Raw genomic sequence first — 26,359 nt, 5'->3', positions numbered from 1 at the left:
TTAAAAATTTTATGAATATATATACAATAACTTCAATTTCAATAAAATGATATAATTGAAAAGTTTATATATTTTAAGTAACATTATTAATCTTCGGAAATATAATAAAATACTAGAATTATTTATTAATAATATTTGTATCATTTAAATTGCACATTTTCCTCTTTTTGTTCAATGTGATAAGTATAATATATGTATTTACATCTAGGTGTAAACTACTGCCATAGTCATATAAACAAATTTGAACATTCTTATACCGAATGTATTGACGAAATCGTCCGTCTTTTGAGTGGGAAAGATCAAAATGGAGGTCAAAGAAAGGTCTTGTTCTGCGCATGTGTAATACGTATATACATATATATACATAGATACTATAAATATTTTAAATCAGAAATGAGTAGTCATTTCTGTTCAAATAGAGCAGATTCATACTTATACTCTACTTATCTCTCTAGCTCGTAGAACAAAACCCTTTCTTATTGTCTATCTTGATATTTTTCGACTCAAAAGATGGACGATTTTCCCTAGCGATTACCAGACTCATTTTTATCACCATGTTGTAGTACTTGTAAGGAACAAATTGAATGAAAGCGTTTATATGAATCCTTATTATGAGATTAATATAAATTTGATAAAACGATGAAGTAATTAAAATCAATAATATAATTCTTTATACTAATAATGTATCATTTTAATATTGTTAATTAACGTATTGAAATTCATATGAGTATATCCTTGTTTTACACCGTACCTCAAATCTGTTAGTAACTAATATGGCGGAATAGATAGATGTTGACTTTTCAAGATCCGGATATCTCGGATTCAAATATTTCTACATAATAGAGTTTAAGAAGAGACAAGTTAAATGTAATTCATTTATGTCATTATTGGTACACGTTGTAATTATCATTGAAGTCACGTGTTGTGTACTTAATTGTACTGAGTATTATTAACAATAAGTGCGTATATTACCTATTAGAACAGTCTACTTGGCAAACAACTGTAACTTCGGATCTTAACGTAAATGTATAATAAGCGTCATTTACAAAATCAAGAAACATACGACCTTTTAATTATTTTGATTTTAAATAAAGATAATACGACTTACGTAATGAGAGTGTTAATATCAATTTTATATATTCCATCGAAAGGTTAAGAGATGCGTTTATTATTTAAAGTTCAATTTATTAAAGAATACCTGTAATTGTATTAAGTACATTATTCAAAAGAAATTAAATGTACTTAATAATGAAAATTTTGTATTACTTTAATTATTACGTTTTAATATGTCTATTACATAAATGTTTTACTAAAACATATCATTACAAGTAGATATATTGTAAACTTTAAAATTAAGACTATAACATAATAATATCCTCTGAAAACATTTGAATCAACTTAATTTTATCGTAAACAAAAAATAAAATTTTTAGAATATTTGTTATAAACTTATCATGACAAAAAGATATGAAATGTTAATTTTATAGTGTTTTTAATTAACTGAACAGTTTAGTTGATCTTTCAGAAAAATGTGTGATTTAGCAAAAAAAATGAAAGATTCAAGTGTTAAGAACAATGTGCAAAATGAATCAATGGATCAGTTTTATACAAAACAAAGTGTTGATAAGAAAGAATCTACATTAAAAAGTACAAATGAAGATGTTCAACGTGCAATTGAAGGTTTAAAGGATATACCAGATGAGGAACTTCAAGAATTTCTTGATGATGAAGATTTTATGGAAGGTTTAGATGTTGTTGATGCTTGGGAAGGTGATGAAGAAAAAGGTCGTGAAGTTGAATTTAAAACTACCCATGTTAAGGATCAAGAACAAAAACGTCCTTCTAGGTAGCATTAATCATATAGAATCCATATTGTTACAGCTATTTCTTATTATATCATAAAAATGAATTTATTATATAATATTACGTAATAATTACAAATTATTATAAAATATTATAATAGCAACAAACTTTCACATAGAGTCAGTTTATAATTTATAATTATATATATCATAATTTTAATAACTAATGTTACATTATAAAATCAATGTAGTCTATGTTTAAAAAATTTAGTTCTTCCCTTTGAATAATTAGTAATATATAGAAAAAAATTATTATAAGCCTACTTATAGGGAAAGATATCGACGTGACCACAAAGGATCTTACAATCGTGAAAGGCCGAAGAGAGAAGAAAAGAAACATGAAGAAATCCGTCGTGATCCTTCTAAAAGCACAAAAGATATAGAGAGGGACAAAATACGTACGAAAAGAGATAATGAAAGCAAACTTCTAGCTGAAAAAGAGAAAGCTATTAAACATTTGTTGGACTCTGATAATGTTGTACCTCCAGGTACAGAAACTGAAGCTATTCAGAGCATTACAGAGAGACAAAATATAGAACAAGCACAGATGCATGTGCGTAGGAGCCGAGAGCGACGTAGAAGTATAGAACGTCAAAGAGGAAACTCATTACGGCGTAGAACTCCAGACAGAATTAGACTAAATTCTCCTCGACGTAAATCTCCCCTAATATTAAGTCCAGAACGTTGTAGAAGTACTTTCAAGATGAGCAATGAGAGACATCGAAGTCCATTGAAGTTTAGTCCTGACAAAAGAAGAAGTCCAAGATTTAATTGTGCTCGTAGAAGCCCTTTTGGATTCAGTCCAGAACGACGAAGAAGTCCAATTAGACGACTTAGTTGGGAACGAAGAACAAGTGCAGATAGAAGATGGAGTGCTGAACGACACAGGAGACGTATAAATATACATGAACGGTGAGAGGACATTATTTTTAAGCATATATAACTGCTTAAGTTTTAGTGTAGATATAAAAGAATGTTTCTTATACAAATCTATTTTGTAAAACAAGTTCGTATAAAATCTAAATTTAATGTAAAAAGTTTTTTGCTTTTATTAAATTATACTGGTGAAATTATTAACGGTTTAAATTAATAAACTATTTTAATTTTTAAAATTTAAATTGTCAAGCCGAAGAAGTCGGTCCCGTGATCGACAACGAAGTCGCAGTATGGAACGTCTTAGAAGAAAGGTCAGCCGCTCACCAATTAGTAGACGTTACAGTCCTCGTCGTCGAAGTCGAACTCGAAGTAGATCATTAGAACGTCGAAGGAAACGATCTCCCTTTATTAATGAACTTACAAGGCAACTAAGGAATGAAGCTATAATGACATCACACATGAATTCTGGATATACACATCCTTCGCCTATGGATGGCATATCACCTCTAATGAATAATGTATATCAGCAAGAAGCAGAATCTAGACCATCAATGCCAATACCATCTTACATGCATCAAACTGGATTAGCACCACCAATGTCATCAAATATAACAACTGGTGGTCCACCTTTCATGAATTTTGAAAATTCATCTCAGCCAATGAATTTTGATTCTGTTCCATTACATCCATTACCTCAAACTGAATATGTTTCTGGTCCAGTAATGTATAATCAACCAAATACTGGTTCTATTCAGTCAACACATCGACCAGCACTTCTTCCAGCACCAATTTCATCACCACAACATGAATCTGCTGCATCTACAGTGGAACATATACAAACATATAATTCATCTCATGGCATTCCTTCCACTCGTCAATCTCCAATTCAAAATTTTGAATTTTCTAATAAATCTAAGGATACAATCTCACAAAACTACAGGGAACGTAGATTTACGGATTCTTATAATGGATATCATACCTCACAAGAAGAACGATTGAAGACTCCTGAACCACCAGTCATCTCAGATACAAAAGTAATTTTGTTATATATTATAACAAAAAATTCTTTTTTTATTTAGTTATATATTTTATTCTGTATTATCACACACAAAACAACAAATATTACTTTGAAATTAATGAGTAATATCTTTACGTACCTTTTCATATAGTGTGCAGTTAAATTTTTAAATCTTATATGAAAACATTAATATTTGTCTTATGAATTAATTTTACAGCAATTTGAAAAAACAAGTTTATCCAGTCTGTTAGAAGCATCTGTTTCCGCTAAAGGTGCGAATATATTTGATTTAATTACTATTCAAAGCTATATATACAATATTTCAAACATTTTTTATGTTTAATAAACAAAATTATTTGTTTATTTCTCACGTTTTATACATTTTTTAGATTCAACTAGTCTGCCAGTCTTGTATCCAGGTAAGAATGGTTTAATTTGCCAACTTATAATGATTCTACAGTTTCTACAGTTTATCATTAAGTAAAGCAACATTATTAAATAAATTTTTTAACATTATTTTCTTTTCAACCTAATTCAAGTACAGTGATATAGAAATGAGTAAATTAATTCTACGTAATTTTGTTTCTGTTTCATAATAGGATTCAAACCAGAAATATTACGTCACTGTGAACATGCTTTACGCGAACTTCCTATTGAGGATCTTCGTTTAAAAATGAAAGGACGATTTTTCTATGATCCAAAGAAGGAGAATATACAAAGTGAACAAAATGTATATTCGTCAAATTCGATTCTTTTACAAAAGAACAAAAGCAAAATCTATTGGGAAGAGGAAGAAGGACAACATCCAACTTCCATAAAGCAAAATGTACAAATGCACCAAAAAATTTGTCAAACTGATGAAGTGGAAACAAATACGAAATTTGTTCAAGCGAGCGTTACTATGGTAGATTCTGAAGTACAAGTATATCCTCAAGATTTACAATATGCTGTTAAAGAAGAAAAACGACCTATTATGGATCGTTTAGATTGGAATGTGCGTGAAACATTTGATTGTACACCTAAATTTCGAGAGGCTGACGACTTGAGATGGAGTTTAAGTAATTCTTCTCAAAAAAGAACTTGGAATAGAACAGTATCACCTCCTAGAAGAATTGATGATCGTAAACATCGTATAGATTCTATATCTTCCTTAGATCATGGTTCAAGAAATATGAAATTAGAATCTCCAATAAGAAACAGAGATAATTTCTCCAGTCATAAAGGATCTGTACGAGATCATTATGTCCATGAAAGATATTCACCTAATTACAGGCATTCTTTAGAAGGACGTGATGAATTTCATGAAAACAGAAGTGATCATAGTCGAGGTGAAAGTCCAATGATGTTAGAAGATTCTGCAGAAGAATTGGAATTGGAACATACATTCCAAAGGGGAACAGATTGGCATGGAAGAGGGAAATTACCAAGAGGTAGATCAAGTTCACTAATGAAACATGTGTACAGAGGAAAGCATTCAGGTGGAAGATCTTATCGCGGGCGTGGAAATTTTCGTGGAAAATTCTAAAATTATTTGCATAAAGCACAAACACTAAATGTAGAATCATGTAATCAAATATACCAATATATTAAGAAAGTTATAGTCTATTCTTGCAAAAATTTTGGAAAGAAAGGCATGAATTTATTGTTTTATTTAAAAATTAAATTTTTGCATCATATGTTAAAATTATTCCAAAAATTATTACTAAAATAAAAATACATTTGAAATACAGATTGCATTTGAACATTACATCATAAATAATCAAATGCGTATATACATAAATATTCTTGACAAAATACAATAACATTATATTTAAGGTGTAAATTATAAAATCATTTATATGTAATGTGTTTTGTTGAATAAACATTTTACGGGACAATACAAACAGGTGGGAGAAAAACACTGTTTATGCTACCATTAAATTATTAATCAAATGCAAATATGTGGTAATTATGAATTTCATTTATTATATTAATCATGGTTTATTACCTCGTCCTATTATTTATTATTATACATTTTTATAAATGTAACTGAATTGTTCAACTATGACCAATATTGAGAAAGAAAAGTGAAATAACGTTTTACTATACATATTATAATATTTATTAATTAGAAAAATTATATTCATGTATAACAAATTTCAAGTTCCATTTTAAATTGACATTATCTAATATATCAAATGAAGAATTAAAAATTGTTCTGCATTATTTATCTTCACTTTTCATATATTAAATACATATCTAAATTTTGTAATTTTAAAACATAATATAAAATTAATGATTTTTCCATTTAAAAAATTCTACAAATTTAGAAATTATTTTATATGCACTCAAACATAGAAAAAATTTAATATTGAGAAATAACAATATATATATTTCCTTGGAATTATATCTTTTTAAATACAAAGGACAATAAATATAATTAAAAGCGTAGAAATATTTTTAGGTTAAAATATGACGACCCCACAAATGTTTTAAGACGCGTGTAATACAATATGAATTTAATAATAATGATCTATTATGCAAAAAATGCTTATGATTTTTACAAGAAAGAGATGAAATAATATGTTTATTTTTATTTTTATTGCTATTTACACTTTCATTAAAACCATGAACATAGGAATATTGGGACCCCTAGGTCCATGATTAAAACAACACTATAAGTCATATCAACATTTTATCTTTAATTTATAGTTGGAAATTGAAATCGCGATTATATAAACATATTTTGACACTCGTATACTGTAGCCTAAGGAAAACTATGCGAAAATTGAGTCGTGACTAGTTGTAAAATATTAATATGAAACATAAGAATATCCTTATTCTGCGCATGCGTAAGATATTAGGTCATCCAATAAGTTTGTACCGACTTTTGTGTATACATTTCATGTGTCGATTTATAAACATACGGCGATAAGGGATCAATGCACTTGAGCTTAGCTGATCGAGAATAGGCTAGAGCAGATTTTCGTGGGTATAAGATCGTAATATAGCGAACACAGTGACTTCTAACAGTAAAAAATCATGAGTGAAATGCGTATCCATTTTCGACATCTCATGTTATATGAATTTCGGAAAGGAAGTTCTGTAACAATTGCCACGAAAAACATATGTGCTGTTTACGGAGAAAATGCGCTTTCATCTCGCACCTGTAGGAAATGGTTCCAACGTTTCAAAGATGGGAATTTTTGTTTAGAAGACGAGGAACGCTCCGGGCGTCCTCCTCAGACAGACGAAGATAAAATTCGGGATCTTGTTGAAAAATCACAAAGTTTGACAGTTCAAGAGATGTCAGATGTTCTGAAAATACCTAAGACAACGATTCATAGGTGTTTAAAAAAAATGGGGATGGTGTCAAAGTTGAACATTTGGGTGCCCCATGAACTTACGGAACGGAAGCGTTACAAAAAAATTGTCTGAATTTAATTGGGAAATTTTACCACATCCCCCATATTCCCCAGACATTGCCCCATCTGATTACCACCTGTTTAGAGTATTACAACACTTTTTAGTAGGTAAAAAATTTGAAAATATTGACATTCTCAAAAATAGCTTAGAAAATTATTTTAAAGAGAAACAAGAGAATTTTTATCGAGACGGAATAATGGCCCTACCAGAAAAATGGGAAGTAGTTGTACAATGAGAGGGGGATTACATTTTTTCATGAAACTGAAAGGTATGTAAACAATCTTAACATATATAACCGCTCGAAAAACGGCATGAACTTATGGGATGACCTAAAGAACGAGAACTTTGTTGACTTTCTATGTTTATCCTTCACGATTAGACATGACTGAATTTTTTAATGGTTTTCCCTAGGTTTCAGTACATCAGTGTGGAGACCTGTTTGTATGATCATAATCGTAATCCAACGAGACGAGGCAGTAAGCGCAAACAAAATGTGATTGTTGCGACTGCCACTATTGGCTTACTCACTAGTGATACTCTAGTTTCTATCTTGTCCTCATTCGGCAGATTATAGGTATATACATACATATATCATATAATAAATGCTCATATTTAAAACAACATTACAGCCCGTAGAGTACTGAAGCATTCTGCTTGCGTTACAACTTGAAACAATTCGAAAACTAATTCAACGTTTGAATGAAGAAATACACAACGAGAAAGATCAACTCGAACAATAATTTATATTTAAAACTGAATATTTATAATAGATTGACTACTTTAACAAAGATTTGTACTTTTATGAAATTTATTTATACTCCGAGCTTAGCGTGACAGTTCTAACGGTTCAACGATTCTAACTATTCTCTCCGTTTTTGGGTCACAGAGTAACACATTTATCTGTTGAGTACCCGATTTATTTGTTATTTAATAAGACAAATTCTTATTAACTAATGCTAATAAACATTAATTTGATTGAGGTTTGCAGTATTAGAAAGCGAGCGATTTATGCCTTGGCAATGTTTTTTTCCCACGGTAACGAAAGTAAATGCGAAATTTGAGAGTGATGACAGTTGTTACTGATAAATAATTTTGTCATTTAATCAATAAATTTGTTAAATAATTTTTGTTCATTGCCTTGGGTGCGCTGCTATACAGTTAGATTCGTGGCGTTAGAATTTACTCTATTACCATACAAGATATTCACGTTAGAGGGAGCCGTAGTCATAAACCAGTTCACAACAATAATAATAAAATTGTACTTACAAGATAAATTTTTTTAAAGTAATTAAGTATATAGACTAATATAGACTAAATAGAGGATAATTAAGAGTAAGTTAAAGTATATATATAAAGGAATAATATATGTAAAATTATAGTGTATATCGAGGTTGAATGACAGTTGAAATGAGAAATCTATGTAAATCAATCTCATTTTGTAGCTGGTAGTCAAAGATTAATAAAATATATACATATATGTTTATATAAAGTAAGATTGTAATAAAAAGTAGAAATAACAAAATTAATTGTGATATAAATGTGATATATATTAATAATTTCAAATTTTTGTGATATCTTGTAAGTTTTTGTACAAATAAATGAATGTTTTTTTTTAAATAGTTCTGTCTTGATGAGTAAAATGTTTAAACATGAAGAAACGATTAAAGAATTATTATATTCATATTATTTTTGTATGTATGATTTTTTTTTAAATATGTACTAACGTTTATTTTGAAATACTCATTATTAATGAAAATAAAAATTGTACTATTGTACATCTTATGTAATTAATGAAAGTAAATATCTTAATTTTATGGTTTATCTAAATCCATACATGATATAAAATTAAAAAATTTTAAAAGTTTCCTTTACTTGTAATTAGTGTATGGTGTATTGATTTAAAAAAATACAATAATATTTTGAAACATTAAACAGCAATAAAATTATTTAAGCAGCCTAAAATTTTTGTGTATATATCATATCAATACAAATATTGCAAATATTTCGTTTATTAGAATCGTTTTATATCATCTAATTTATATTACTTATTTTGTTAGTATACAACTATTAATTGTTGTAATGTATTTTGTAACTTAATAGTTGATAAATAATCCACTACAGTATGAAAATCATATTTTCTAATAAAAGGGAGATTTGTGGAATAAATAGATAAGAAGGTTTATTTAAATTTAGTTTTGGTTTACTAATGACATTGAAATTAATATCTATATTTTTAAGAACTCTACAATAATCTAATACATTTGTAAAGAAAATTCATAGTTTATAATACAAATCAAGATGTTATTCCTATCATTTTTCATCTTCTGGTCCAGAATTAGGTATCTAATATTCATCGTCAATATTATATATATGTATATAATATATAATATATGTATATATATATATATATGGATATAGTATTACGATTTGTTAAATTGTTGCATATGTATCAATGTTCGATTTATTATTTCAGCTATCTTATCTCTAGCAAAACAGGAAAATTCTTGAAAAACATGATCATCACAACGTTTATTACTTACAGTTAAAATTACTTTTAAGGAATCTTTCTTTTTAAATGTACAAATAAAATCTAAATTTGTTCTATTTATTATTTTTTCTTTACCACAATTTTCTATTGTTTGTTCTGACATAAGAGCTTCCTTTTGCAAACAACTCAAACTGGGATCTAAAACATTATTGTCAATTCGTCTATTGCGCCATATGCAATGGGTCCCAGTACAATGAAGTGTAACTGTTTGCTGCTTTTCTATATGCACATCTGATAACATCTCAACTTTTTGCTGCTTTGCTTCTGTTTCAACTGGAAGTACTTCAACTTGTACCATGAAAACTTTTTCAAAAATATCTTTTACTATGTTAAAAACAGTAGAATACCAGTCATCATTTGAAAATTTCGTTTTTTCTGTAGTGTTTACACATGTTTCCATACTACTTGATCCATATTGAGATTGATTTGCAGAAATTGTAATATTAAATTTACCTTTTTTTTTAAGATCTGTGGTGAGCAAAGTTCTCATTAGATCTATGTAATCATTTTTACTAGATATTGCACAAATTTCTGCACCAACTGCACAATATCTTACAACAGAATCCAATGTGGAAAATTGTGTGCTTGCTGTAACATTATGACATAGTTCTATAGGATCTTGTACACACATTGGTTTATTAACGTTGAATTTAAGAGATTCATCTTCTTTTACATATGCTTTATATCTATTCATGCATGATGGTAAATCATTTATATTTTTAAACTCTGATTCTGTGTGCACCATTCCATCTATCGGACATATTACTTGCGATTTAAATTCAAAAGTCGCATAAAAGAAGAAAAAGCCACGAAGAAGTTGTGGAATATTATTTTTATTTGTAATTGGTGGCAATACTGCATTTTCGTCAAAATTAGCTTGCCATCCATTTATAATTTGTGGTTGACATGTGCTTTTCAGTACCATTAAAGGAGGAATAATATTAACAGATGGCTGTTGTAAATAAAAAATAATTAACAACACTAAAGCATAATTGGATATTTTCTGTCCACTTGATATTTTAAAATGTCGTGCCCAATATTTAATAAGCAACATTAGTGGTTTTAACCTATTATCAAGAGATATGCAATATTTTATCAAATTGCTTTTATATACACCCAAACCATTTTTGAATGAAATATCACAAGAAACATTTGTTCTAACATAATAAAATTTTATAATAGGTGTCTTAGCTTTTGGAATTAATATTATGTTAGAAAAAACACAGTTCATTCGATACATAATTTTTTTTACTTTTTTAAAAATCTTGCACATAGTCCATGCATCTGTTGACTCCTTTGTATTTTCATATATTGGTTCACCTTCAATAAAAGGATATGTACTATTATTAAAAAGAATAATATAAATACATATATTATAAAATAATAATAAAATTGGATAAAAAATTGTGTCTTACCAATATCCATATATATATCTAAATCACATTCTTTAAAACCTAATCCAGTTTGAGTTGAACCAAACCTATATGTTTTACACCTTGGAAATATCTCTTTAAATATTTTATCCATTTGTGTACAAATAGAATTGTATCTTGTTTCTAATTCAATATCAGTAAGTTGTACTGCATTTAAAAACATCATTAACTGATTATCAAATGTAGATTTTTCTTCAAATATATATTTTATGTTATCATAACTTATAGAATCTGTATTTTCCATGGAACTACTTTGTTTTTCTGATTTTGATCTTTTTAAATCTTAAAAGAAGATATTTATAATTTATAAACATAAAAATATATATATATATTTCAAATGAATAATAATACTCACTATTATGTGCTTTTCTTTTTTCTATATTTAACTTTACATTATCTATCCAAATTGGTTTATTTAATAAAGCTTCAGCAGAACTTCTACATTGTTAAAAGATTATAAATATAATTACAATATCAAACAATACAACAATATTAAATGTAATTTTACCTGTCAGAAAATTCAATTATGAGATAATTTGGACCAAATTGATATCCTTTAATTATACCATATTGTTGAAAAAAATGAATAAGTCTACGAGCAGGAATAAATTTCGGTAATGACAAAACAACAATTGATCTTTCCATAATTTCGAATCGTTCCAGTCCTTTTAAATGTTTCTTACCTGCAAGATGACCTTGCAAGGCATAGTCATTTTGAAAATACATTGAGCATACGTCACAATGTTTTGACATTTTTGATTAAGTATTTAAAAGCATATAATATTTTTCACTTCAAATTTATCAAAGTTTTATCTGTTTTGTCTTTTTCTTTTTAGTATTATTACATATTTAATAATGTACACATCAATAAGATATTTAAAAGATTAATTTTCTTTAAATTATATCCGTTTTTAAATATATAATATAATATTATCTTATTTTTACAAAATATCGGCTATTACAGGATATTTTACTGAAATACAAATAAGTCTTTTTATTTTATATAAAAGTCTCTTATTTCATCCAAAATGCACTAATTATTGTATTTATTTTTTACTTCCACCTTAAATAAAAAAGATAAGTAACATTTAAGCTTAATATCATTGATAATTTTTTAATTTAACTTGTATTAATTTTGTCAAAAATGTTTTACCATTTACTTTTTAAATTGCTTTCTGATCTGTTCACATATTCCATAATGTATTTTAAGACCAATACATTGTTTAACTTAGTATTTAAATTCTTTCTTATAACAGAGAAATACAATAAATGCACTTTTCTCTGAAGTTGTATATTTGAACCTGTAAATAATACGAGCAATGAAACAATCCTGTTTTTATTAACTTCAAATTTTATCTGAACTTATAAAATAAAAATAAAATAAAATTTAATCTGAACTTATAAAAATAGTATTGTCAACTTATAATAGTTATAAGAATCAAATATTAGATTTTAATACATTATATAAAGATAACATTAAGTAAATACGGAATTAGTATCTACACATTACACATCTACATTGATGAATAATTTAGTTTACTTTATTAATTTTCTTTCAGAGAATCGCTCACCGATAAACAATGAATATACAACATTCTACACTCTAACCTGTCATAACCTAAGGTTTGTTTTCATTGCTTACGATTTACAAATGTTTGGGGGAAGATATCATATGTTCGTTACGGCGAATCGCTGAATGTTAACGGAAATGACACTATACCGTTATTCTCGTAAATGAAGCATATCAAAAGTTATATTTAATTTTCGAAAATGTTGTAAATCTGTATTTGTAACAGTACTGTTACAAAGTTATTTAATGTTTTGTCAAATTTATACATGTGTAAAATGAAAGCATAACTCAAATTAATACTTAATTTTAGTAATAACTTTATGAATAGAAGAAAGTGACATAATAAAATGTTATCTAAGGTCTCAGACATGCTTATAATATTTATCAAATTATTTTTGGTATTGATAAATGTTATTAAGTTTTACAAATATTTATGTTGGATGTTCTTACATATTTAATATTAATATGAATATTTCTAATGAAATATTTTATATACAAGATTTAATTTTGTTCTCATAATATTTTATAATATAACTTAAAATTTACTTTTATCTTTACTTTGGATTTCCAAATTTAATTTGAAAAATTTCGTTTGGATGAAGTTCTAAGCTGAATTCATATTGTGTAATTCTTTACATTACAACATTATTGTTTCTAGAATCTGATGTCATATGAAAATAAATATACAATATTTTTAAAAGAAATTCAACAAAAAATATTTTACAAATTTTGTTATAACCCATCATGTGTTTTAATATCTTATAACTACTTAAAACAGATTACTGAAGATTTAAAATATATAAATATATTTTTATAGTGCAAATTCATTGAATTAATTACTTTTGTTAAAAGAATGCAGTTACATAAATCTAATTTTTCAATAAAAAGTTTCAAACTAAGTGGTATAAAACATGGATTATGTAATAAGTGGAAAATAGCTTTCAGTACGTTTAAAAAATTTTTCAATTTTCCAAACATGTTTAGAGGAATTACTTTAGCGAATGTAAGATTAAAAAATAACTTCAATTGCTTTTTATTAATATGATACTTGCAATTTGATTTTACTGAATCAGATTCTTGTTTATGGATTAAATGCCTTAAAATATTAAGATATTGAAATTTTTTACGTCCCTTTTTAAATTGCTCCAAAAGCAAAGATAGAAATGGATTAGGATCTTTATAATTAGCAACAATATTATTTTTTATACTTTCTTTTATAATAAAGTTATATGTGTATTTCATTCCCAAGTTTATTTATGTTTAAAAGACAACTTATCAAACTTGTATAACTTTTATAACATGGTAAAGATGAAAATATATAAATGAATATCTAATTCTTTATTTATATATTACAATTTATGACAGACATTTTATTTAGGAAATATTTCACATTTTTTATTTTATTATTTTCTTAGTTTTCATTTGAGTTAAACCTAAAATAATAATTTATTATTAGTAATTTATATCATGGTATTTTAAATTTGTTTAATCATATTGAATTTACATAAGTTTAAGGTTATTTAATGACATATAAATGATACATACATATAAGAGTATTAAAACTTATTTGAAATATCATAAGTATGATATTTAGTATGTAATATATCTAACATAAAAAGCCTTTAGGCAATGTTTCTTTCTGTAATTTTTCTTTAGTTCCTTATCTATTTCGAATGTAATGTTTTCAAAACATTCATATAAATATTCCGATAATAAGCTCTATGTCATAGAGACTTCAGAACCGACATTTGCGCGTGTTGAAATAACATTTTATGACGTAAATAGTGTCTAATTTAGAAAAAAGCAAAAAAATTAAAAGTATGAAAATGTAAATAAATAATCAAGATAATAATAAATTAAAATATACGAACTGCTGAAACTTTGTATTAAAGGCTTTTTTTGTACTTCATGTGGTAGAATTATCCATCGTTTATATTTTATAATTAGAAAGTCAATATATGAAAATGACGATATTTTTTAATACGAAAAGAGTATAAACACACACACCGGTATCAAAATATCAAAACTACTTGATTAGGGGAGAATGTTTGTATATGCGCATTAAATTGGTACGCAGCCTATTACGGATGCGGTGAATATTTTAGATATCGCATTGTTTCTCTTTTCGTACGAATAGGGTATCTAAACTATTAAAATGTTATCTTTTAAGAATCTTTAAATAATTTTTAATTACGATATAACTACTAAGGCAATAATCTATTTTTCATACAGTTGTAGTTGTTGCATAAAATATTAACATTACATATCAAAAAACTGCTATTTACGGAACAGATTGCGTAATAGCGATCTATTAAATATTACGTATAACAAATTTATATATTTAAATTTATTATAATAAGCTGTACGAAAAATTGTATTTAATACTGGTTGCATATATATTCGATTTAAAAAATTATTTTCCTAATCAAAGAAAAATTTGAGACATGAATTTTATAATTTCATAATTAAAATTTTTAATGATAATGTAAGGAAAATTTTGCATTTTTATATGATTCTTAAATAAATTGTCTCATAATATATATTAAAAAATAAAAAATTTTTCCGTATAGATTGATTCTGTACTTTATAAACGATATTTTACTGCTTAGTTTTGCTAAATAAAATTATTGAATTGTTTCATTAGATATTACATCGACAGGTAGAGTATTACATCAATAATACTATCATAAGTATATATGTATGTATATATACCTTATTCTATAATATATATCATTTTAGAGTTTAAGATGTGTAATACTTATGAAAAATCACATAAAAATTGAAAGTTTATTAAAAGTCTATTTATACACTACATATTAGAATTAAAAATTTTCATTTATCTAGTGCTTTGTGGTACTATATAACCTAGTTTACAAGATTATATAAATATATACGTATATGTATATATATATTTTTTAATAGCAATTTGTTTAAAATAATGTAAAAAAGCTATATTTATATAATTTTAGTAAAAATATAGCTTAAAAAAAGCGAAGACGCAAGATTGAAAAAAGTGACATAAAATATTTATTTAAAAATAATTGAAATAGTTGAATTTACATCACAGATAGGGTTGGTAAACCTGAGTATGAGCAAAAACCACATGGAAAAGGTACTGATGATCAGTGGGAAGAGGTGAAAGTATTAAGAGACAGAGAAGAACGACAGATGAGAAGCGCCACAAAACGGAGATGCGGACGTTTTAGAAAACATTCGGCATGGATCGAGCTCCATGTTCGCCCGTGAAAGTGATGCGGTATATCCGCGATTAGGGGATACAAATCTCGTGTCTAGTGGGAGGACGTTGAATAGTTTGTATGCGTTAGTTTGTGAGTCAGTATTTGGAACCGGTCGTTTCGAGAGTGGCAAGGTTAGTTTAAGGGTGTGTAATCTCTCGGCGTGTCAGAAAGTAGCGTGGCGAAACGATTTTTGGTTTGGTCTCGGTGCACGAGGAAATCTTGGTAAAAACCGATCGCGACAACACGAAGTAATACAATTTAATCGAAAGAAGATATCGGAAAGAACGACGGAGAGGAGAATACTAATAACAAAGGCAAAAATAATAACGTTAAAAGTGGTGGCGAAGGCGGCGACAACGACAACGACAGTGACGGCGACGACAGCGGTGGCGCAAGGTGTGAGGACGAGGTGAATGCACGGCGGCCGCGGTGTGTGCCAGTGGTGTGCGCGCTCGTCGCTCGTGGAAACCCGCCAAAACCCGCGGCCGCGAACAACCACCAGCAAGAGCAGCAACAATAGCAATAACAACAGCAGTAGAAGGAAAAGGAGAAGGAGGAGGAGGAGAAGGAGAAGGTGGAACAGCATTAGCAGTAGTAGTAGTAGTAGTAGTGGTAGCAGCAGCAGCAGCAGCAGGAGCAGAAGCAGCGGTAACGCGCGACGTTGTGCTGTTTTGACAACTTTCCGCCGCGTCGGGGCGTCGCGCCGTTTCTCTCGCGGCGGCGGCGGCAACAGCAGCAGAGACAACAACAACGGGATCAACTCGTTTTAAGAAGGTCGTTCGTGACGGCGGTTACAGTTGCGACGCTGCTGACCCCTCAGCCTATACGACGACGACGGCGGTGGCGACGACGACGGTGGTGGCGGCTGCGTTGTTATTATTTTGCCGCGGTGCTTTTGACCCTACAAACCGGGCGAGTTCATTGCAGCGCTTTCGCGGGGGTGTCAGCCAGTTTTATTACTCCGGCCTTCTCCGTCCGCAGCAGCAGCGCCGACGGCGCCAGAACCATACCACGACGTGGTATATGCAGCATGTCTACTAGTGTATGTACTTGATCACACCAATAATCCAGGCACGTTGAACCGCCTATTCATAGGGCGAGAAGTTGCCGACAACTTCTGAACATTGACTTAGTGCGATATCTTGACCGAGTCAACTGAAAAGAACTACAGTGACGTTGCGACTGATTGTGAGAAAGGACGCGACGAACCACGTGATATACCTGTCGTCGGGCCGCGTCATGCAAAGCATGCTCGACTCCCTGATGGCCATAACCTGAATTGAGCCGATTTGACCCGATTAAACCCGATTCAACGTAGTCGCAGTTGAACGAACAAGCAAACGAACGAATGAAAGAAAACAAACGGTAGCCATTGACTTTTTTCGTCTTTCCTCGTGCTTGCGCTCTCGTTATTCTCTCTGCTGTTTTTTCCTTGTGATAAAGAACACGCTACCGCTTTTTGCGATTAACATGAGGATGTTCGCTTGTGAGTAACAAGTGTATTATGCTTTGATGGTATTATTCGTCTAGTGTGAAAACAAAGTAAAGATTTAATCACAGGAAAAAGATCAGTCAGTCTGCTTCTAACAGGTGACTAGTTGAACAAATGGACGGATTGATCGCGATACGTATACTGTTTCTCGTTCGTTTAGTGTTCTCTCATAACGGTGTTAACTTGAAATAATCATGCTATGGAGCACTGTGCACTTAGTGTCATTGATACAGTGTCGGTATAGTGTCAACCGTTACGTGTAATTGTCTGAAGGTGGTGGCGTGGGAGTCCGACATTTTAACCGCTCGTATTCACGAAAAGATACAAGTGTCCACGTGTGAAATACGGTCGCCACTCAGGCCCGTGAGAATCACAAGTCGAGCTTATCAACAAGATTTTTTAGTGTCTTCTCTGATAAGAAACTTACTATGCGTGCGGTTAATATTTGATTTCATGGTCACGATCTATTTATTTTTCCATTTTCGTGACCACACCGTTCATTACCAAAGAAAAAGGTGTCAAGCACGTTTCTTACGTCGCACAGTGGGTTATTTGCTCGATCTAGTTGGACAAAAATCAGTTTCATTAAACTCATTACAGGTAAAAATAACTTTTTATCTGAGAAAGGCAAGTACCACGGAGGCAATAAACTGCAACTGTTTTCATCTTCACATTAACATGTATAGCTTCTGATGATTAATTGAAACTTGACCGTGTCTCACAGCGAACGTACATTTTGTTGCTTATTTCCGCGATAATAATCTTTCAAATTCGTTACTTTTTCCTTTTTTTAAAGGTATTTGTCAGTATCAAATTATTTCCTAGATTGTCCTGAAATAGGTAAACGTGTATAAGTCTCAAGCATTTTAATTAAAATTTCATTCATTTCAACATACTTAAAGAATATTAAGGAAAGAAATTTTTTAGTTAAATTTAAAGGATCTATCATCATAACTTGAAAGGATTTGTTAAAATTCATGAATCTCCTTATGATCATTGTGAATATAATAAATGGTCATATATGATATTTTTTCACTAAGGATTACTTTTACTTGAAAATTTTGTTTTTAGGACCATCTTGGGTTAAAACAATGACTCGAAGAGATATATATCAAAGAGAAATATATCAAAACACATTTCATATAATGCAACAAAAATAACATTGTAATATTAATGAAAAATTAAAATTTGTCAAAAATTACATTATGAGTCATGAAGAATACTTGGAGGATTAGACCAAGAAAATTAAAAATAAATTTCCATATATAAAGTCCGAAATAAAACATACATTTTGTACATATATCTTTGTTATATTTAATTGTATGTACATATTATTATATTTATCGATAATAACAATTAAACCATTAAAAACACATTCTAATGATTTTTTATCTTTAAATTGTTTTAATTTTACCACAAATAAGTCAGTAATCATGTTGTCGATCAAGCAAATAACAGAAGTAATTTTGACCAGCTAAATTGGAAAAACATCCCACTGTGTCAATTTAACAATTTTAAGAAAGAGTAAATGATGGAAATTGTGTAATTTTGTTTAATAGCAGAAGAAAGGAAATTATAATTTTTAGAAATCAGTGTGTCTATTGACAAGTTAACAGCATCGTTTAAAAATATCTGTGCTTTGTAGTGAAGTGTTGGATGGTATTTTATCAAGTGTCTAACAATGAAAAATACCTGGTGAGTCAAAATTTTAATATATAATATTTATAAAAATATGTAATCATTTGTTCTTGCAAAGCATATGTTTTAATTAGTTTTTCAAGATAAAGAAAATGGGAGAAAAGAAGGAAAGCAAAATACAGGGAGAAGATTGATAGTAGAAAAAACTAAAGAAGTATAATTTTATGTTTTTATTTATATTATTATTTTTTCATTAATGTAGTTAGAAAAAACGTGAAAAATATGAAAGAAGGAAGAGAAGAATATTTATAAACGAAAAAATTCATTTATTTTGTTTTTAGTTCTTGAAGCTTTGCTTTTTAAATTATGAAATTTTATTGTATTGTGTATTTTGAAACGTTCGTACTGCATAGGAAAGGTAAATGGATTGAAAATAGTGTATAATAGATTTAATTATTTTTAATGTCCTTGTATTTGTTTATATCAATTAATTTTTTAATGTTATTTTCATCTTTTATTTTTTTTTTAAATTTACGATTTTGTGACTCGTGTAGAAGCGAATGTTTCTAGGTTAGGTTACTGATCATTAGTACTTAACCTCAAATACGGTTAATTATCTCATCTCTTTTTCTTGATCTTACCTTAATTTTATTGGTTTTCATTATTCATACATATTAATAAACAAAAAAAGAATTTCAAACAATATAATTGTTTTTTCCTTTTCCTCCAAAATTGTATATTGATAATTTGAAATCAATAAATGTCTAGTCTAATTGTTATCAATTTGTTACAATTTGTTATTATTTATAAAGTTTTACTCTCTACTTTTTGTAAAAGGGTGTATTTTTTATAAAATGAAGAAGGTAAAACTTAAATGGAGATGTATTAAAGATTATTTTATTGTTCAGTTAGTAAAGCCACATATCTTACGTGAAATGTATTGATATTTTTGAAATTATATCAAGTATGATGTTAACTTCGTTATAAAAAATAAAAGTAATATCATAATGTTTAATATAAGTATTTCAAATGGTTACAAGTAGGAATTAAAGCAAGTTATTAATTGTCAGTATAATATTATATTTTTTATATTTTATTTGAATAGTTCCTATATCCTATTGTCAGTTACAGATTTTTAACAAATTGTTAAATTTCATAGTGTACATGAAAATTGGTTATAAATTTAATTCCATTTTAAAATAAAAGTTAGTTTATAACATATAAGAATAAATTTGATTGTGTTGTAGAAATTTTAGGTTTTATGTCATTGACCTTTTAATAGTTTTTTATTTTAAAGTATTCTGTACTTTAAAATAATAGTATGAAACTTTTAAGTTTGTGCTTCATGTATTGTTTATTTCCATATCGTAAATTCTAAATTATCATGTATTTTAAAAAGGAAATCACATATTCTTAGAATATTTGGATTTTAAAATATGTAAAATAGTTTTGAGTTCTTAAAATTAATGTAGCCTCCATCATTTTTAAAACATTAGAGAGGAAGACGCAAGGTGAAAAAGACTATTATATCGTAAATTTTAAATTGAGATTATAAGATTTGAAAGGTTTTTCTGAAATCAAAGTTACTGAGGGTAAACATAAAGATGGTATAATTCTTTTAGTTTCAATTATTTGTTGTTCTATATCTATTATATTATTTATTTTTATAATTTATTATAATACGCGCAACAACAGATCAGGTTCATTAAATTTTTCATACTTTGATATGGTGAACAATTTTTTAAATATTTTACATTTGTTAAATGTTTACAACAATAAAAATTTAAAGATATACATGCAACAATATGTTAAGTAATGTGATTATAAGCTCTTAATAAATATTGCAGTGTAAAAGAAACAACATTATTATATATATATGTGATATTTACTATTATGTTTTTAATACTGTACGTTTAATAATGATATATAACTGTTAAAATACTTGTATCTATAATTTCAATTATTGTTTAATTAATAATATATAATCTGTACAATCTGTAATTAATGCATAAGTGCAATGAAAAGAAACAAATAATGTAGAATAATGTAAGATTTGCAATTATTTATTATTGATGCAAATTATGATTAAAATTGATTTAATGGTTGCACTAATTCTTAATAGAAATAAAATTTTTAAATATAAAATTCATATCTTTGTATAAACTAAACATTTAATTTTTATGCTAATATTACCAAAATTTTTTTATATTCCATGTTATTCATATTTTACTTATAATTTGGTAATTAATTAGTGCTAATATCTTGAATGTTTCGACTTGTTTGATATTTCATTACTTTGATATTTATAACTTGTTAAGCATTGTTATGACTTTATTTATTGATTAATAAATGAGTTATTAAATTTGTAAAGTAGTATTGATTATGGTATTTAATGGTAGATTTAAAAGTATTGACTTTTTAAGATGATGTACATTAGTACATATTAAATTATTGTCATGAACACATTCCAACTGAGTTAACTATTTAAGATCAATAATTAAAATATTATAAATATATTAGATCATTTAATATTATAATACATGAAATATGTTCATGAAGTATAATCTCATTTATATTGAAAAAAGCACATTTTTGCTATCATTGTAAATTGCACATTATTTTATCTAAGTTATTTAAAAATGTAAAGTCACATAAAATTTTATAATAGATATTTTATAATAAATATGAATATTTATAGAAGTACATAATATATGCAATGTAACTAATATTTTAGATCATGTTAGAAGATGGTTATATAATATCATTTTTTCTATTTTATGTTTCAGAATTTAAAAATAATCAATCTGAGAAATTATAAATTGGTATTATGTGTACTATGTTATCATGTATATTATGTGTTCATTAAATCTTGGATATTGATATTAGTTTTGTCATTCTAAACATTCAAAAATATTAATTTCATCATTTAATTAATGGAAGTAAAATTCTTGTTAATAAAAAAAGTATAAAATCATGTCACGTACACTTGGAATTTAAATCTTGTTAAGAATTTGATTTTTTTAAATAAAAACATATTGTATGTATATAGAGACATAAAGCAAAACAATGTCTGTGTTTTACATGATATATATTAAATTTTTTTTTAATGTGCAGATAGAAAAATACTGATGATGAAAATTTGTATAAAGCAATGATTCATGATAAAATGCATGGGCTTTGTTGGATAGCTTCTAAGTATTTATATTTGATTAGAGGATTAATGAAGAAAACAGTTGCTTACTTTAATGCAAAATTAAAACATTATTAACTTTTTTTGCGTTATATAGTTAGTAATTTATAATACAATATCTGTTTTTATAATTTGATTTATCATAGGGTATAATAATAGGGATTATAATAGGGTAGCAATATACAATAATGTAAGAATTAAAAATCCAATATAAGAATCTAATGCATAATAGTATAAGGAATTAAAAATAAAAACCCAGCAAATTCCTTGTAATAGGCTCTGTGTTTAAAGTACAATGACATAAATAAAATGAAAAAGAAATATTACTTTAATTGTTACTATAAATCACTTACATCATTTCTTCTTTTGATAAAAATTATACATTGTTATATGTTTACTACAAAAATCTTATAATGTGACATTTGATATTAAAGCTTTGTACGATACTTTTTGACAATAGTTCAAATAACAATTTAATATTAAAGTATAGCTTTATGGAAGATATATTGCAGAAATATGCATCTTTTATAGTATATAATTTTGTAACTTTTATTACTATGACTACAATTAAGGAAAAGTAATAATTATAAACAAATAAATATTTGTTTACATTTTAATTCCATTTTTAAAATGTGTTACATTTTATTTTATGATATTGAATATTTATAATATGTGAAGATTAATGTTTAAATTCAAAGGATCTGTTATATATAGTTTGTTACGATAAACATTAATGAATGAATATAGGCTAAATTAATTGATAAAATGTAACTAGATGATGTATATAAATATCATTCCTTGTTTATGCAATGTTATTGATTTAATGTATCTATGTATGTATAATTATAATTAATCTGAAGTACACATTACAGGATATGCTTAATAAAATAAATTAGAAGTTTAGTAAATAAAGCATCATAAAATTGAAATATTTTTCAACAAATTTTTATACTTTTATAATCTCTTTTATAATCTTAAGAAATACAAGGGTGATTTAAAATAATAAAGTTAGGTGAAGTAGTATTACTTGTTTAATTATTATTCTGTTTTGTTTATTTCTTAATTGTAGCTTTGGTTTCTTGTTTCTTCGCTATTTCATTTTGATGAATATATAGAAATTTATAAATTTCAGTAAAATAAAAAGGAATAATTTAGATGATCTTGGTATTATTTGATTTCCTTCTTAGAATGTATTTATATTTAGATTATTATTAATTATTTATTTAGTAGGATTTTTTATTGTGCCTGAAAAATGTTATTTATTGTTTGATTGTATCATTTTAATTTTTATATACCTTTTAGATTAATTTTTATACATATGTTATCGGTAATTGGTGTATTTTAAAATCTTATGACACATCAAACACTATTATTAGTACTAATAACAACAAATTTCTTCAAATATATAAAATGTCGATGTAATACTTGCATGTTGTGTCGAAAATATCTAAAGATGTCGAATTATATATTTTTAAATAAAAATATTAGCAATTAATTAAATAAATTGTTACTGGCTCTTTGTAACTAGCTTTACCTAGTTTTATAACAGTATTTAATAATATCCATAATGCCATAACCATGATAAAATTGAGAAAATCTATATATATACATCTTGATGAGTACCTAGAAATACATACTTTGTTCTTAAAGTAATTATTAATTATTATTCTGTAATATAAATTTTAATGTTGAAATTCCGATTGTTTAATGATATACTCGCGAGATTTCATGATTTTAATTTTATCTATAATACTTTATTACATTTGTAAAACTAAAAAATATGCTGTAGGAAATACGTTCACTATTAAAACCTGTTAAGTTCGATTAGTATCAAAATTATTTAGACTATTTTACTTTTCTTTTCATTAAATAAACCTATATATAACACATCCTACGTGCGCGTATGCGGAAACGACATGCCTAATAATAGGCGACACGTTTACCGTCGACACTTATTGGGTAGCTTACTTACGAGATATATTTTGGAAGTAATAGGATTAACATTATAAAATGTATTTTATATCTTATGTTTAAGAAGGAAGTTATATATACAATTATTGGTTGAAGTATGCTTCTCGAATTTTGCTAAAAATTTGTATAAATATGTATTTCGGTATTTAATTAAAGGCGTTTAAAAGGGATATCAACGAACAAGAATGCTTTATTTTCGGTGGAAAAGGAATTATACTTTTCCCCTTTTTCTTCTTATAACTTGTAACGAGTGACTGTGATAAAAAAGTAGGGTTTTATAGTATATTAAAACACATTAGTGATTTTCTCAATCCAAGTTCAAAATTCACGACATTGTTGAATTTTTTAATTGTTAATTAATATTTATAGATGTACTAGATCATAAGTCTTACTGCAATGAATAATATATCTTGTTCCCGAAGTTTTTTGTAACATGAAAATTCGTTCCTTTTCAATATTTCTCCTAACATTTACACAACAATAAATAATAACTTAAAAACTTTTTCTATTGTTATTCTATTGTTATTTATATAGTGTAGTGTAACATAATATACAACATTTTTATTGGACCTTATACATTTATTGAAAATTGTATAGTGTCTGAATCTTCCTGATCTACTGTACATACATATACATATACATCTAATACTTGCATTTTAAATAATAAAGCATTTAGAAATGAATTCTTCCGATTGTAATTTTACGTTACTTAAATATCCATTTGATATTTAATTGTATTCGTTAAAAAATTCATCATTACTATTGTCACTATTAATTCTGTGTTTCTCTTGTAAGGGTTAAAGTTGCATGAACGTGTAACATATTTAGTAACAAATACGTCTTAGATTATAAGCACGCGCATCAGTTCCTAACCTAGCTTTTATACGCTGGGTGACAAATATATCACTGTAATTAGAAGTACTCGATACGATATTCTAAGAACTTTTTAAGTGTAGAAATTTTTAAGAAATTAAATTATTTCATAAAATTACCAATCAATAATACATGAATATATATGAATGTATTTACAAAACAGGTGGTACACGTGGTTTGTGGATCCATAATTAATGAAATTATAAAATTTAAAATTTTTTAAGAGTTTCTTTATATCAAGATGAATTTAATTCTTGATTTGCAAGAACTTATGATTCTTTTTCATAGAAAAATAAATTAGTTGACACAAGTATCAAATAGTGCTTTAATGGTTTACTGTTTGATTTCAGACATCAACATCACAAAGATCATGGAAGTTGATAGTGAAATTGAATGAGAATTCGTTTCGTCGAAAAGTGGAATTTACAGCGTAAGACGACAAGTGAACTGATAGCAGTAAAAAAGAAGAAAATAAAGAACTGAACGTATCGTTGTTGAAAATTGATAAAATTAGTTAAAAGGACAGAAAGGGGTTTAGGAACAAAAAGGATTATACGAGGGGAGAGTATCGGAAAGCGAGTGTACACATTCGTGGATTGCGTAATAAAAAGAGAGAGAGAGAGTGAAAAAGAAAAAAACTCAGTGTGTTTGTAAATAAGAGTTATTTTTCGTATGAGGGAAAAGGAGCTACATCGACGTCGAAACGAGGAGAAACGAGTGAGAAGACGTTTAAAAGTCCTTGAACGAAAGAAGGTTCGGAGGACTTTCTCTCTCTCTCTCTCTCTCTCTCTCTTAGAAGGATATACGAAGGTGATAAAACACTGGTAACAGAGGATAAGAAAGAGGTGAATGAAGGAGAAAGAAATACAGTGTCACAATTATTATCGAGCCTTTTTTCTATAGCCTTCATTCAAAATCAATCGTGTTTCTTCCACTTCTAGAAGAATATTATTCGCGAAGAGTGACTAGTTTAGATTTGAAAAGACTGAAAAAATTTTCACGGGAAGCAAGAGAGAGAGAGAGAGAGAAAGAGAGAGAAAGAGAGAGTGAGCGTATAAACGGAAGTAATATAAGAAAAAAGAAAGAGATCGTGAAAAAGAACACCTGGAAAAGAAGGGCTGAAAAGAAAGAAAGAAGAGAAAAAGAGAAGTGTGTGGTGAAGAAGGGAAAGGGGGAAAGAGTGCACGCTCTGAAGCGGTATTGAGAGGGCTGGCGTGCCCCATGTTGTGAGCGTCTGAAGACTG

The 26,359-nt window shown here is 27.5% G+C and overlaps 2 protein-coding genes, 2 long non-coding RNA genes and 1 pseudogene across 15 annotated transcripts; 4 read left to right on the top strand and 1 right to left on the bottom strand.

Moving 5' to 3' along the window:
- The first annotated feature begins 410 nt into the window (after positions 1-410).
- Positions 411-5,639, top strand: LOC126918662 (serine/arginine repetitive matrix protein 2-like). 4 transcript variants are annotated; one of them, XM_050726812.1, is made up of 7 exons: positions 411-867; positions 1,526-1,846; positions 2,133-2,774; positions 2,989-3,772; positions 3,974-4,028; positions 4,146-4,175; positions 4,356-5,639. In XM_050726812.1, exons 2-7 carry the CDS (start codon positions 1,530-1,532, stop codon positions 5,279-5,281), a joined length of 2,754 nt encoding a protein of 917 aa, XP_050582769.1. In that variant the 5' UTR covers positions 411-867; positions 1,526-1,529; the 3' UTR covers positions 5,282-5,639. The 4 variants fall into 4 exon arrangements, with proteins under 4 accessions (XP_050582769.1, XP_050582768.1, XP_050582767.1 ...); XM_050726811.1 differs by having other exon boundaries at positions 1,514-1,846; XM_050726810.1 differs by having other exon boundaries at positions 411-1,020.
- A 317-nt stretch (positions 5,640-5,956) lies between these two features.
- Positions 5,957-8,778, top strand: LOC126918666 (uncharacterized). The gene is made up of 2 exons (XR_007711398.1): positions 5,957-7,429; positions 7,573-8,778. It is a non-coding gene; the product is annotated as an uncharacterized LOC126918666 (long non-coding RNA).
- Positions 8,779-9,339: 561 nt separating this feature from the next.
- Positions 9,340-14,805, bottom strand: LOC126918664 (speckle targeted PIP5K1A-regulated poly(A) polymerase-like). Of its 9 annotated transcripts, XM_050726824.1 has the most exons (7): positions 12,714-13,088; positions 12,296-12,443; positions 11,826-12,205; positions 11,651-11,734; positions 11,498-11,580; positions 11,125-11,424; positions 9,340-11,029 (listed from the first exon to the last, which is right to left on the bottom strand). In XM_050726824.1, the coding sequence occupies exons 6-7, from the start codon at positions 11,384-11,386 to the stop codon at positions 9,582-9,584; spliced, it is 1,710 nt and encodes a 569-aa protein (XP_050582781.1). In that variant the 5' UTR covers positions 11,387-11,424; positions 11,498-11,580; positions 11,651-11,734; positions 11,826-12,205; positions 12,296-12,443; positions 12,714-13,088; the 3' UTR covers positions 9,340-9,581. The 9 variants fall into 9 exon arrangements, with proteins under 9 accessions (XP_050582781.1, XP_050582777.1, XP_050582779.1 ...); XM_050726820.1 differs by lacking the exon at positions 12,714-13,088 and adding an exon at positions 14,584-14,805 and having other exon boundaries at positions 11,651-12,205; XM_050726822.1 differs by lacking the exon at positions 12,714-13,088 and adding an exon at positions 14,720-14,744 and having other exon boundaries at positions 11,651-12,205.
- LOC126918670 (uncharacterized) lies at positions 12,525-13,212 on the top strand. Its single transcript, XR_007711401.1, has 2 exons — positions 12,525-12,622; positions 12,702-13,212. It is a non-coding gene; the product is annotated as an uncharacterized LOC126918670 (long non-coding RNA).
- A 955-nt stretch (positions 14,806-15,760) lies between the features above and the next one.
- LOC126918705 (uncharacterized) lies at positions 15,761-26,279 on the top strand (annotated as a pseudogene).
- Positions 26,280-26,359: the final 80 nt, after the last annotated feature.

Source organism: Bombus affinis, chromosome 7 (genome assembly GCF_024516045.1).
Source record: "Bombus affinis isolate iyBomAffi1 chromosome 7, iyBomAffi1.2, whole genome shotgun sequence".
Taxonomy (NCBI): Eukaryota; Metazoa; Arthropoda; class Insecta; order Hymenoptera; family Apidae; genus Bombus; species Bombus affinis.
This window is presented reverse-complemented; position numbering and strand designations above follow the sequence as displayed.

What these genes read in the sequence shown, in the direction of transcription:
- LOC126918662 (XM_050726812.1), top strand. Translation starts at nt 1,530, where the DNA reads ATGTGTGATTTAGCAAAAAAAATGAAAGATTCAAGTGTTAAGAACAAT. An exon ending in AGCATCTGTTTCCGCTAAAG is followed by an intron (nt 4,029 to 4,145) that starts GTGCGAATATAT and finishes TACATTTTTTAG; the next exon opens with ATTCAACTAGTCTGCCAGTC. An exon ending in TCTGCCAGTCTTGTATCCAG is followed by an intron (nt 4,176 to 4,355) that starts GTAAGAATGGTT and finishes GTTTCATAATAG; the next exon opens with GATTCAAACCAGAAATATTA.
- LOC126918664 (XM_050726820.1), bottom strand. Translation starts at nt 11,895, where the DNA reads ATGTCAAAACATTGTGACGTATGCTCAATGTATTTTCAAAATGACTAT. An exon ending in ATAATTGAATTTTCTGACAG is followed by an intron (nt 11,581 to 11,650) that starts GTAAAATTACAT and finishes TTAACAATGTAG; the next exon opens with AAGTTCTGCTGAAGCTTTAT. An exon ending in AGATATATATATGGATATTG is followed by an intron (nt 11,030 to 11,124) that starts GTAAGACACAAT and finishes CTTTTATTGAAG; the next exon opens with GTGAACCAATATATGAAAAT.